Genomic DNA, 14,671 nt, shown 5'->3' on the forward strand with positions numbered 1-14,671 from the left:
TAAGATCTCCAAAGGTTTCCCGAGGGTGCATTTTTCCCCACAGCCTTTCGGCTGGCTTTTGTGGTCTACTCACAAGTTTATTTCTCTCTCATTCTCTCCCAAACATGCAAACATCCATTTGCATATATAAGCGTATACATAGGAATACACACTCGTTTATAGCCCACTTTGTGGACTCTGAGAACAAGAAGGAAAGACCACACGCCAGACATCTCCATGCAGGAAAGAGTCAACACACCACTGAGTACAATTCATATATTATCCAGTTTCACATTCTCATAGGATATAGCAACTTATTCTCAAGAATTTTAATACAAGTGAGACAGCCATGGTCCAATATAATACTTAAAGCACTTCCAAATACCAAGCAATAAAATGTCAACGAAAAATTGCACAATTTCTTGTTACTATGCCTGACTGAATCAGTTACAGAAAAAAAGTCTTTTTTTCTCTCTTCAAGCTTTTAAACTGAACATTAAACTTATCTTACAGATTACAGTTTCTCTTTAATAATAATAATAATAATTAATTGCACAAAACCACACAAAATCTTTTTTTTTATGATGCATAAATATTTCCTTATTACACATGGTACAAAAATACTCGTACATCTTTGTTCGATATTCCCATAAGGATGGCTGATTATTTGGCAAGACTGGATTCTCTCCAATCAGAGGGATGTGGAGGGAAAAAAAGGTCAAATATTTTACAGATGTTCTATATATAGAAGCTTGACAGGAAAAACAAAACACAACCCTGACTTGAACTGGAAGAGGAGAAGGGGGAAATGGACAAGGAACCCAGTGCATTGTACTTTTGGAGAAGGAAAGTCGAGTCAAAGAAGAAAATGAGAAGGCTGAAAGGGAAAAAACCAGGACAGGGCCAAACTAGGATAGTGTTTTTTAGAAGCCAAGTCTTCACAGAAGCAAGATGGGAAAAAAACTTCAGTGATCAATAGCTAGGCCAAAACCCGCTGCTATGGTGACACAAACGCCAGAACAAAAACAAGCTTTGCACACTCACACACGCACACACCCACCGAGTTTTAAAGTGTTTTAAATTCATGCCAGAAAAACATGCAAAACCGATCGTCTTTCGCTACCGTCGTCGGCGGAGCTGCATCAACAAGGTTTAGGAGAGGAAAGGCTTGGATATTGCACTGTACACGGCTAGACCACGTTTCACGCCAGCGCCTCGGCTGGGGACACAAAAGGGGTCTCTCGTGGAGAACTGGTCTCTCCAAAAGAAGGGGAAACGCAGCAATGGGAGGGGGTTAGTAAAGGGAGGCAGGCAGGCAAGCAAGCGAGCAAGCAAGAGCGACACAGACCATGCAGCCGAGGGGGTTGGGAAAGAGGCCGTTCACAGTCTCGGACGGACGGGAAGCCCACGGAGTCGGTCACAAAAAAGGGAGCGTTACTGCAATTGGGCACCTTGCCGGCGTCCACAGGAAGGGGTTGGAGGGAAGGTTTCCAGCGATCCACAGACTACTTCATCCCTGGCACATCGCTCCGCGGAGAGACAAGGAGGGGAATGTGGGCCAAGAGGCGAGTCTTGGGGGAAAAAGAGCAAGGACACATCATAGGCGCCTTGTGCATCGCGGCAGGGAAGGCGGGCAACTTCCACTCCTAGGCTCCTGAACCTGCTTTAGGCTGAACAGCATTGTGTTTCTGAAGGCTTTCTTGGCCGGAATCACTTCGTTGCTGTGAGTTTTCCAGGGCTGTCTGGCCATGTTCCTGGCATCCTCAGAGGTTGTGACGTCAGGAGATAACGCTTCTGGAACATGGCCATACAGCCCAGAAAACTCACAGCAACCTACAGACGAGTGTTCTTTTCCCCACGCTGGACATTCCACAGATATATATATATATATATATATATATACACACACACACACACACACACACTCCACTTGCCTCACTGCCAACAGAACTTCTGAAGATGGCTACCACAGATGTAGGTGAAACGTTAGGAGAGAATGCTGCTGGAACATAGCCACACAGCCTGGAAAACTCACAGCAACCCAAAGACAAATGTCTTTTTCCCAACCTGGACATTCCACAGAGAATATATATATATATACACACACACACACACACACATATATATATATATATACACGCACATGCACATATATATATATATATATACACACACACACATATATATATACACACATGCACACACACACACACTCCACATGCCTCACTGCCAACAGAACTTCTGAAGATGGCAACCACAGATGCAAGTGAAACATTAGGAGAGAATGCTGCTGGAACATGACCACACAGCCCGGAAAACTCACAGCAACCTACAGATGAGTGTTTTTTTTCCCACCCTGGACATTCCACAGATTATATATATACACACACACACACACACACACACACACACACACTCCACTTGCCTCACTGTCCACAAAACTTCTGAAGATGCCAGCCACAGATGAAGGTGAAACATTAGGAGAGAATGCTGCTGGAACATGGCCATACAGCCCGGAAAGCTCACAGCAACCCAAAGACAAGTGTTTTTTTTTCCCAACCTGGACATTCCACAGAGATTTTATATATATATATACACACATACACACACACATATATATACATACACACACTCCACGTGCCTCACTGCCAACAGAACTTCTGAAGACACTAGCCACAGATGCAGGTGAAACATTACCGTAGGAGAGAATGCTGCTGGAACATGGTCATACAGCCCAGAAAACTCACAGCAACCTACAAACAAGTGTTTTTTTCCCACCCTGGACATTCCACAGATACACACACACACACACTCCACTTGCCTCACTGTCCACAGAAAATCTGATGATGCCAACCACAGATACAGGTGAAACATTTGGAGAAAATGCTGCTAGAACATGGCCATACAGCCCAGAAAACTCACAGCAACCTACAGACGAGTGTTTTTTTCCCACCCTGGACATTCCACATATATATATATATATATATATATATATACACACACACATACACACACACTCCACTTGCCTCACTGTCCACAGAACTTCTGAAGATGCTAGCCACAGATGCAGGTGAAACATTCAGAGAAAATGCTGCTGGAACATGGCCACACAGCCTGAAAAATTCACAGCAACCCAGTGATTCCAGCCATGAAAGCCATTGACAACACACTCCCACTCTTTGTTTCCGTATCTCAGGGCACATCTACACGGCAGTTTTGACACTACTTTAACTGCCATTGCTCACTGCTATGCGATTATAATGAGGCATCAGCACTCGTTGGAACAGAAGGCTTGAGAAGTAACAACTCTCATGCTTCCATCCTATTGAACCACGACATTGAAGTGGTGTCAAACTGCATTCATTCTACAGTGTAGGTGTACCCTCAGGCAAGTTTTAGGGCCGCGTAGCCCTATTCCCGTGTACAAACCCAGCTACAGGGGACAGTGTCTCCAAGACCACATAGAGCAAAAGAAAATACTCACTAAAACTAACAGAATTGACGAGACTTCCATCCTTGTTGGGTGGCTTCGGACGGAGGATACCAGCGCATCTAGAAGAGAACGACAGGATGTGACAGACGGGGAGTAAAGCAATTCAAACAATGCAGTTTTTGGTATTTTCTGCATAAGACCTCTTCCCCGGTTATCAGATATAGTTCATGCATCCTTCTCCATAGCCAGGCAGGAAGATGCACGGGATGTACATGGGTGGAAAGACAATTATTGTCCTCGCTGCCCAGTAAGATGTCTTCCCTTAGATTCTACACAAATAGTACAGTATGGAAACCTTTGATGGACCCAACACAGGTTGTCACATCAAACGGTAAATGACATCTTGAGCTATCCATACAAGGCATTTTTCTCCCTAATATCAGTACAAGGAACATCTTCCAACATTTCACAGATGAAAATCTGGGCTGTGGCGGGCCGGCCTGTGGCGCAGCTGGCTAGTAACCAGCTGCAACAAATCACTACTGATCGAGAGGTTATGAGTTCGAAGCCCGGGTCGGGTTAAGCCCCCGACCATTAAATAGCCCGGATTGCTGTTGACCTAGGCAGCCCTGAAAGACAGTTGCATCTGTCAAGTAGGGAAATTTAGGTATGCTTTATGCGGGAGGCTAATTTAACTAATTTACAACATCATAAAAACTGCCAGCAAAACACGAGGAAAGGAATGAGGAAGTACAGCCACTAGTGGACAGTGAAGCAACACCTCCCCCTGTGGCCGGTATCGTGAAGCTGGAAAAAAATATTAAATGCCTCTGTGTCTGTCTATATATGTTGTTTGTCTGTTGGCATTGAATGTTTGCCATATATGTGTTCATTGTAATCCGCCCTGAGTCCCTTTCGGGGTGAGAAGGGCAGAATATAAATACTGTAAATAAATAAATAAATAAATAACATCTGGACATGTAGGGCTAGCCAACATCAGAGTATGGAAGAATGTACAAGGGAGTAGAGTAGGCATGGGCAAACTTTGGCCCTCCGGGTGTTTTGGACTTCAACTCCCACCATTCCTAACAGATTCAGTCCCCTTCCTTTTCCCCCTCAGCTGCTTAAGCAGACACCGACTACAAAATGGAGTCCTGAGTCTGAATATGCTCAGCACAATCACATTTCTATGTCCCCTCCCAGCTTAAGCAGCTGAGGGGGGAAAGGAAGGAGCCTGAGGCTGTTAAGAATGGTGGGAGTGGAAGTCCCAAGTTTGCACATGTCTTCTCCAGAGTGATTCCCACCAAGACGGTCCATGTTTCACACTTCCATTCCTTTCTCCTTCCCCACGACCATCACCACCTCTTTCAAGCTGCGGCTCATAAGCCTTTCCCAGATTCCGGCATCTGTCTCCCCCGCACATCTGGAACTAGTTTGGTCCATTCTGCTCAGCAGCTCAGTGCAAATGGGAAGTTTTGTTTGCTAGCCTGAACAAGGCTCTTTAACCCTGGGAAGAGAAGCCTTAACCCACTGGAACGGAGCCGCAAATATCCATCCAGCCCAAAAAAATGCAAGCAGCCCAACGGATGGCAATCAGCTGTTTTGTGCTAGAGAATATACACGCGGGTACGGTCAAAAAGTTTTGCCTCCTGCGTCATAAAAACGTTCTGGATGAATCTATAACAGCAGAAGTTGCTACAGATCATAGTCTGAACTATCCTCTACACCGGTGGTTCTCAATCTGTGGGTCCCCAGATGTTTTAGCCTTCTACTCCCAGAAATCCTAACAGCTGGTAAACTGGTTGGGATTTCTGGGAGTTGTAATGTGTGTTATAGAAGAACAATGATAACTAAAACAGTAATGTAAGTAGATAAATAGGTGCCGCTTTGGCAGGGAGGTAAAAGGCTCCCTGATAAACATGCTGGCAAAAATTTGACCAGGAAAGTAGTCCATGGATGACATGCTCCTCGGCGTGGAAAATGAAACACCTTCCCAAGGCCGAGTCGAGCAGTCGGATGCCAGAGATGGAAAGAGGGAAGCCTTGCCTCTGTTTGTGTACTGTCTGCCTCGGTCAATTGTATAACGGCATTTAATGTTTGCCATATATGTACGAGGATTGAATGAAAAGTAATGCCTCCACCATCGTTTCTTGGGTTTGGATGGGAATATTTTAATAAAATATGTGCAGGGTTCCATACTTCACACTTTAACAACACAACCGTTCAATGCTAACGGCCCGGGCTGTGGCACAGGCGGGAGAGCAAGCCAGCTGCAATTAACTGCAATGAATCACTCTGACCATGAGGTCATGAGTTCGAGGCCGCTTGGAGCCTATGTTTGTTTGTCTTTGTTCTATGTTAAAAGGCATTGAATGTTTGCCTATATGTGTAATGTGATCCGCCCTGAGTCCCCTTCGGGGTGAGAAGGGCGGAATATAAATGCTGTAAATAAAATAAATAAATAAATGCTAAGGCTTCCTGCCAAATGGAACTGTAGAGGAGAGTCTACTGAACAAGCCGCAGACCAGGACTGCCATTTGTTGAGGAGTTATGAAGGTGGAGGCATTACTTTTCATTCAACCCTCATACTTGTAATCCACTCTGAGTCCCCATGGGGAGATAGAGCTGAATATAAATAAAGTATGTGTGTGTGTATATATTATGTATGTGTGTGTGTGCGTGCGTGTATATATACTATATATACTTGAGTATAAGCCTAGTTTTTCAGCCCTCTTTTTAAGACTGAAAAAGCCCCCCTCAGCTTATACTCGGGTGAGGGTCCTGGTTGGCTTATATTTAGGTCAGCTTATACTCAAGAAGATATGGTACATTTATTATTTTTCTCTATTATTATTGGTATTATTACATTTATTACTTTTCTCTATTATTGTTGCTACTATTACATTTATTTTACTCTATTTTATTATTATTATTAATACATTTATTATTTCACTCTGATCTTATTATTATTGCATTTATTATTTTACTCGATTTATTATTACATGTATTATTTTCCTGTATTTATTATTTATTTATTATTATTATTATTATTATTATTATTATTATTATTATTATTATTACATGTATTATTTTACTCTATTATTATTAAAAGCACATTTACATTGAAGAAGATGAGAATGATTTGATCAGAGTTGGACAGTCTTATCTTAAATTTGAGCTTTATTGTAAATATTCAAAAACATTTAACCTGATGCCTCAATTAATGTAATTTTATTGGTACAGTAGAGTCTCACTTATCCACCATAAACGGGCTGGCAGAACGTTGGATAAGTGAATATGTTAGATAATAAGGAGGGATTAAGGAAAAGCCTATTAAACATCAAATTAAGTTATGATTTTACAAATTATGCACCAAAACATCATGTTATACAACAAATTTGACAGAAAAAGTAGTTCAATATGCAGTAATGCTATGTTGTAATTACTGTATTTACGAATTTAGCACCAAAATATCACGATGTTTTGAAATCATTGACTACAAAAATGTGTTGGATAATCCAGAACATTGGATGAGACTCTACTGTATCTGTTTTTATTTCTGAAATTGACCACCCTCGGCTTATACTGGAGTCAATGTTTTCCCAGTTTTTTTGTGGTAAAATTAGGTACCTCGGCTTATATTCGGGTCGGCTTATACTTGAGTATATATGGTATATATATATATGTCTCATGTGATTTCTTCTAAGACCTACATTCAACAGGGATCAAATGAGGAAAAGAGTACTTTAAAATTGAATCTGATGCCCAACTAGTCTAATGTTACAAAAGCACTTTAACTATGACAGCAGAGTAATAATTGTCAGCAGCAATCTAAGTAATCTGGTTAAAGGAGGCAATCTATCCTCTGGTTAAAAGGGTGTCATAAATAAACATCATAAATATAAGCATCATCATTATCATCACTACCATCATAATTATCAATGAAATAGATAGATAGGACACAGGATCAGTGAAAGAGGGAGGAATTACCCAAGAGAGCAGGGAGAGAAATATTTCCAGAAAGGGTTTGGACGCAAGACCATAAATATGCAGATAAAATAAAACTGAAAAATATCAATACTTCCAGGCACCTTTTTTTTTCCTTTCTGGACAAGCCCTAAAACAAGGCAGGAAAAGAAAACAGTTTTAACAACATTTACTGGTTTCGTCAGGAGAAAGGCTGTGAAGGAAGATTGTTCAGACTCCGGTCTTGACGGACGGAGCCCACAGCGTGACTGATGTGTGCCAGTTGACGGTGCGGGAGGAAAGGTCAATCTGTGTGTGCTGTTGTTGAGGCTAAGGCTACCCCCCCCCCCCAGCCAGGTGACTCTGGTGAGTGAAACAAGGTGGGTGGCAAAGAGCCCGCCCCCCGAAGCCCCCCAACGTGGCCCCCTCCTCCTCCTCCTGGCTGAGGCCCCTTCCCTCCCGCCGGCAGGACCAAGGCATCGCTGCGGGCGGGAGCGCCCTGGACCCAGAGGTGCCATGCTGTGGTGCCATGTCAGGTGCGCCAAGTTGGCCAGAGGTGGGTTAGAGAAATGCCGGGCCTTTCGGGTTTTGCCTGGGCTTTGGGGGTGTGGATAGCGTGGAGGCCCATGCACTTGGAGGACGGCTGAGGAAGGAAGAGACGGGGCAAAAAAAGAAAAGGGGGGAAAGCTGCCCACCGTGGTGCCCCCACAAAACGGCAGAGAGATGTCGCGTTACCTTACCAGCCTTTTTTTTGCAGACGGGGCCCACCATCCTTAAAGGTTTCTAGGAATGAAGCTGCTGTACAGCCACTCCTGCCTTCCTTCCTTCCTTCCTCTCTAGCCCACGGGGACCAGCCAGGACTAGGCTGCCCCGCACTTCCAGGGCCAGCTCTGAGCTTCAGGGCTGGCCTGCGTACGCGGGAGGTGTCTGTCTGGCTGCGGTCACTGAAGACATCAAAGGAGGGATCATTTCAATCACCGGATGGCCACCACGGAGCCCCTCGGGGAGCCAGAGGCACCCTCCGACAGCCACAACCCCATGACCACCGGGGAACAAGCCCTGCCCAGGCCGGCACTAGGAACCTCAAGCTGGAGAGGCTTCGGACATTACTGTTTGGCCCGTTGGAAAGGTCAGTAGAGAGCGCCCAATCCCAAGTTTTCTTCTTGAGTTGCAACTAGGGCCATGTAGATGCCTTCTTCTGCCATTTGTCCATTCATTCAACTAAGGGACTTAATGCAAAGGAGCACATTGATTCCCGAGATGTTCTGGCAAGTTGGAAGTTATCAGCAGGTACCTGCTCTTTGCAGACCTTTCTACTAAAAGTTTTCATAAATTATGTTTTTCTCTGCACCTCATCTCACTACTAGTTCTAATTAGGCTGAGCTGAAGAGTATATACATATAATATGGTTCCCGTCTCCTTGATCTGGTCATGTAAGTGTTATTTATTGTTATAATTGTATTATTTTACTTTGTTTAATAATGTGTCATTATGTTGCCATGTAATGTTTGTGTTGCTTTTATGACTGTAAACTGCCCTGAGACCCATCCGGGAGATAGGGTGGTATATAAATAAAGTTTTTATTATTATTATTATCATTATTATTATTATTATATATTATGGTCCCATTTACTATGTCATCTTTGGCTGGTTATATATTAATATAATATAATAGTCCAATTTACTGTGTGATGCTTGGTTGGGTCCCATTTACCTTGTCATCCTTGGTTGGCTATATAATAATATAATATAATATAATATAATATGTCTGATGGCCCCATTTACTATGTCATCCTTAGTTGGTTGGGTCCCATTTACAATTTCATTCTTGACTGGTTAAATTATATTATATTGTATTATATTATAATATAATATAATATAATATAATATAATATAATATAATATAATATAATATAATATAATATAATATAATATAATATAATATAATACGTATGATGGTCCCATTTACTATGTCATCCTTAGTTGGTTGGGTCTATTTACTATGTCATCCTTGGTTGGTTAAATAATAATATAATATGTCTGATGGCCCCATTTACTATGTCATCCTTAGTTGGTTGGGTCCATTTACTATATGTCATCCGTGGTTGGTTAAATAATAATATCATACAATATGTACAATGGTCCCATTTACTATGTCATCCTTGGTTGGTTGGGTCTACTTACTATGTGATCCTTGATTGGTTACGTAATAATATAATATAATATGTACGATGGTTCCATTTACTATGTCATCCTTAGTTGGTTGGGTCTATTTACTATGTCATTCTTGGTTGGTTAAATAATATCATATAATATGTACGATGGTTCCATTTACTATGTCATCCTTAGTTGGGTCCATTTACTATGTCATTCTTGATCGGTTAAATAATAATATAATATAATATAATATAATATAATATAATATAATATAATATAATATGTATGATGGTCCTATTTACTATGTCATCCTTGGTTGGTTGGGTCCATTTACTATGTCATTCTTGAATGGTTAAATAATAATATCATATAATATGTACAATGGTCCCATTTACTATGTCATCCTTAGTTGGTTGGGTCTATTTACCATCTGCTCCTTGGTTGGTTATATATTAATATCATATATGTATGATGGTTCCATTTACTATGCAATCCTTAGTTGGTTATATATTAGTATAGTGTGTGTGTATGTGTGTGTGTATACGATGGTCCCGTTTGCTATGTGATCTTTGGTTGATTGGGATATGCCAGATGACTGAGAGAGATGATTCAGCCAGGGCCAACTTGGTGCTAAAACAGTGACAGATATAGAAGCTTTTATTTAAGGAGTAAGGTTTTCTTCTTCCCCTCTGAGCATAAGGAAAATGGAAGACTGTCGGTCACAATCCTAACTGCGAACCATGAAAGGTTGCCTTGTTTGCAAAGACTATTATACTATCCTAGTTCTGCAACAAAGGGAATAACCACGTCAGAGGGAGGACGTAACAAACGCCTTTGGGTTGTGCTTCCTCCTCCGAAAACTCAAGAGTGAGTGTCTCACCCTGACTTTAACTCACCGAACCTCCAGCGAATTTGTGTTTGGTGGAGTTTTGCGCTGGCAGTTGCCTAGCGAGGAGGCCGGAGTAATGTTTAACACTATAAAAACTTTATTGGTAACACATTCATTTGTTTTAAGGGAAGAGCTTCCAGAGTTCACCCTGCAGAAACCCTCTCTCCAAATGGACAGCAGGAGAAACAAAACAAAACAAAACCAAGCCCCACTGTTCTCATCTCTCCAAGTCACACATCTGGCCATTGCTTGTGCTAATCTCTTTTCATGGGCAGAGCGATCTGATCTTTGGGAGCAAAAGTTCCTTATGCGTCGAATCCTTTGCTTGAACAAGACCTCCCATGGAGGGGAACTCAGTCAGCCAATGGGAATTATCAGCTTGAGGTAGTTAATGCAGAGAAGACTCCCGATAGTGGGCAAGGGTTACACAACAGGAGGTCATACGGGGAGATCTGCCAGATATTAAGCAAGATTTCGCTTTACGGAAAAGAAGCAGTATATTTTGGTCATGGGTTTTGTACTGAGATGTGTACAGGGAGCCAAGACACACTGAATGAAAACCTTTTTCAAAAGACTCAACTAAAGTGGCGTCTTTCTCTTGAATTATAAGTTTGTTATGATGATACATTTATTGGAAATCACAGTTAAGTTCCAGTGGCACAATGGGTTTGAATCTGGGGAGCGGGGTGAGCTCCCATCTGTTAGCTCCAGCTTCTCATGCGGGGACACAAAAGAAGCCTCCCAAACATCCAGGAAACGTCCCTTGGGCAACGTCCTTGCAGACGGCCAATTCTCTCACGCCAGAAGTGATTGCAGTTTTTCTTAAGTCGCTCCTGACATGAAATGTACCCTGGGCAACGTCCTTGCAGACAGCCAATTCTCTTGCATCAGAAGAGACTTGCAGTTTTTCTCAAGTCGCTCCTGACATGAAATGTCCCCTGGGCAACGTCCTTGCAGACAGCCAATTCTCTCATGCCAGAAGTGATTGCAGTTTTTCTTAAGTCGCTCCTGACATGAAATGTCCCCTGGGCAACGTCCTTGCAGACAGCCAAATCTCTCATGCCAGAAGTGATTGCAGTTTTTCTCAAGTCGCTCCTGACATGAAATGTCCTCTGGGCAACGTCCTTGCAGACGGCCAATTCTCTTGCGCCAGAAGAGACTTGCAGTTTTTCTCAAGTCGGTCCTGACATTAAATGTCCTCTGGGCAATATCCTTGCAGACAGCCAATTCTCTCACGCCAGAAGTGACGCAGTTTTGCTCAAGTTGCTCCTAACATGAAATGTCCCCTGGGCAACGTCCTTGCAGACAGCCAATTCTCTTGCACCAGAAGTAACTTGCAGTTTTTCTCAAGTCGCTCCTGACATGAAATGTACCCTGGACAACTTCCTTGCAGACAAATAAATCTCTCACGCCAGAAGTGACTTCCAGTTTTTCTCAAGTCACTCCTGACATGAAATGTCCCCTGGGCAATATATTATTATTATATTATTAAATTATTGATAATACTATTATAATGGAATACAATATTATACTACTAATAATACAATATAGTATTAATTATATATTAAATGTAATATTACTAATAATATTACCATATAACGATATAGTACAATATAGTAATTTAATGCTTATATTGTGCTATGGTAATAATATATTGTATGTTCATTTGATTTGTAAGCCGCTCTGAGTCCCCTTTGGAGTGAGAAGAGCGGGATATAAATGTAGTAAATAAATAATATTACCATACAATGATATAGTACAATATAGTAATTTAATGCTTTATATTGTGCTATGCTAATTATATATTGTATGTTCATTTGATTTGTAAGCTGCTCTGAGTCCCCTTCGGGGTGAGAAGAGTGAGATATAAATATAGTAAATAAATAAATAGTTTCAACGTAACTAGCACTTTTGGCCCAGGTTCTCTAGATTTTATCCAAGATTTTATCTTTTGTCCTTGTATGTGATTTTTTATGACTTGCTTTTATTGTTGTTTGATCTGTTTTATTGCTTTGTTTTGTTGTTGTTGACTGGGCTTGGCCCCATGTAATCCGCCCCGAGTCCCTTCGGGGAGATGGGGCAGGGTATAAAAATAAAATAATAATAATAATAATAATAATAATAATTATTATTATTATTATTATTATAAATAATGTCCTTGCAGACGGCCAATTCTCTCACGCCAGAAGCGACTTGTGGTTTTTCCCAAGTCGCTCCTGGCACAAAAAATAAAAAAGTTAGGTTCACCTTCAGGTATGTATTTCTTAGTATTTTTGCAAGTTTATCCCATTATTTTGTGTATGTGTGTGACACAAAAAAAAATTCTCTCTCAATATTTGCATTGTTAGTATATGTGTGTGACTCAAAACAAGTATTTTTTTTCTCAATATTTGCATTGTTAGTATTACACCTTTTCTAATTTCTTATAGAGCAAAGAGAAGCAAAGAAGGTGACGCAAGAGAATGAGAGAAGACATTGAAATCTCACAAGGCAGGAAAGCCACTCTTAACGACAATTGTTTCTCTATGAATGCAACCCTGAACAAGTCAGGCAAGTGGCCAAAACGACTTGGCTTCTTGGACTAAAAATTGAAATTCCTATCCACCCCAAAGAAGGGAAGGTGGAAGTGCGGACTCACCTGAGCGTGAAGGGCGGCAGCGGCTGCGGCGGCGGCTGGATACGTGAAAGCGGCATGTGGGATGGCAGGGGTCAACTCCGTGGTGTAGAGTGGGTAGGGGGCCCAGGCCTCTGGAGATGCCGGGATCAGGGCTGCTCCAGTCAGGTCATCTGCAAAGACGGGGAGTAACAGCATGTCAGCCTTTGCCCCGGTTGTTCAAGGGACAAGGGTGAGTTGCACTGAGCGAAATATCTTGGTGGAACATATGTTGGAAATAGCTACTTCCCAAGCCTTTTACTATTTATTTGCTAACCTGTATTCTATGTGTAGGTTGATTGCCAATTTGATTATACCTCTTTGTTGTGGGAGGGGTTGTAGACATGTGATTGGACTGAGCATGTTCAGACTCAAGACTCCGTTTTGTATTCAGTCTGTTTGCTAACCTGTATTCTATGTGTATGTTGATTGCCAATTTGATTATACCTCTTTGTTGTGGGAGGGGTTGTAGATATATGATTGGACTGAGCATGTTCAGAGTCAAGACTCCATTTTGTATTCAGTCCGTTTTACACCTCAATGGAGGTGGATGCATGTTGTTGTTTGGACTTCCGTAAAGAAGTATGATTTATGGACTTCAGTGAGTACAACTACTTTATATACTCAAGTATAAGCCTAGTTTTTCAGCCCCTTTTTAAGGCTGAAAAAGCTCCCCTCAGCTTATACTCCAGTGGGGGTCCTGGCCGGCTTCTATTCAGGTCAGCTTATACTTGAGTATATAGGTATTCAAGGGACGAGGGCGAGTTGCACTGAGTGAAATATCTTGGGGATACATATGTTGGAAATAGCAACTTCCCAAGCCTTTTACTATTTATTTGTTAATGTATATAATTGCTAACCTGTATTCTATGTGTATGTTGATTGCCAATTTGATGATACCTTTTTGTACTGAGGATGTTCAGACTCAAGACTCCATTTTGTATTCAGTCTGTTTTATACCTCAGTGGAGGTGGATGGATGTTGCTATCTGGACTTCAGTAGAGAAGTATGACTTATGGATCTCAGTGTGTACAACTATACTAAGGACGATGGACTATTGATTAGGAATGGTACCCTGTGTACTCAACACACAGAGAATTACATCCTATCTATAACTGATCTTAAATAAGAAACGTGCCTGTATGGTGAATTAATACAATATGTTTGTGAGTAAACAAGATACTCTGTCTTTGTGTCCGTAATAATAATAATAGTAATAATAATAATAATTTATTTATACCCCGCCACTATCTCCCAGGGGGGCTTGAGGCGGCTTACAAAGCACTTAAAGGTGCAACACTCAAAATATAAAAATTGCAGAAACAGTAACATAAAACAGTAACAGCCAACATATATCTCACTTCATAAGAGTGGTTAAAATCAATAAAGTACAGCAATAGCTTCAGATATATTACTATTATTATTATTATTATTATTATTATTATTGCCTTAGTGTGTAATATTCCCAGCTTCATCCTGACACAAGTGAGCATTGGGAAGGCGTTTGCTCCCATGCAAAGTGGTGCAAAGCAGCCTCAAGCGAAGGGGGACGTGGTAGGTTCGCCTCTCGGGGAAGAGCACCCAACCCCAACGT

The 14,671-nt window shown here is 41.6% G+C and overlaps 1 protein-coding gene across 1 annotated transcript in view; it reads right to left on the reverse strand.

Moving 5' to 3' along the window:
- Positions 1-241: 241 nt before the first annotated feature.
- rbpms2 (RNA binding protein, mRNA processing factor 2) overlaps positions 242-14,671 on the reverse strand; it is a 44,206-nt gene continuing 29,776 nt past the window's right edge. Inside the window, exons 6-8 of the mRNA XM_062963492.1 lie at positions 13,063-13,211; positions 3,464-3,531; positions 242-1,550 (exon numbers count right to left, since the gene is read on the reverse strand). Of these exons, the coding sequence (XP_062819562.1) occupies positions 3,469-3,531; positions 13,063-13,211 (212 nt within the window). The 3' untranslated portion in view covers positions 242-1,550; positions 3,464-3,468. The remainder of the gene's footprint in view (positions 1,551-3,463; positions 3,532-13,062; positions 13,212-14,671) is intronic.

Source organism: Anolis carolinensis, unplaced genomic scaffold (assembly GCF_035594765.1).
Source record: "Anolis carolinensis isolate JA03-04 unplaced genomic scaffold, rAnoCar3.1.pri scaffold_11, whole genome shotgun sequence".
NCBI classification, from domain to species: domain Eukaryota; kingdom Metazoa; phylum Chordata; class Lepidosauria; order Squamata; family Dactyloidae; genus Anolis; species Anolis carolinensis.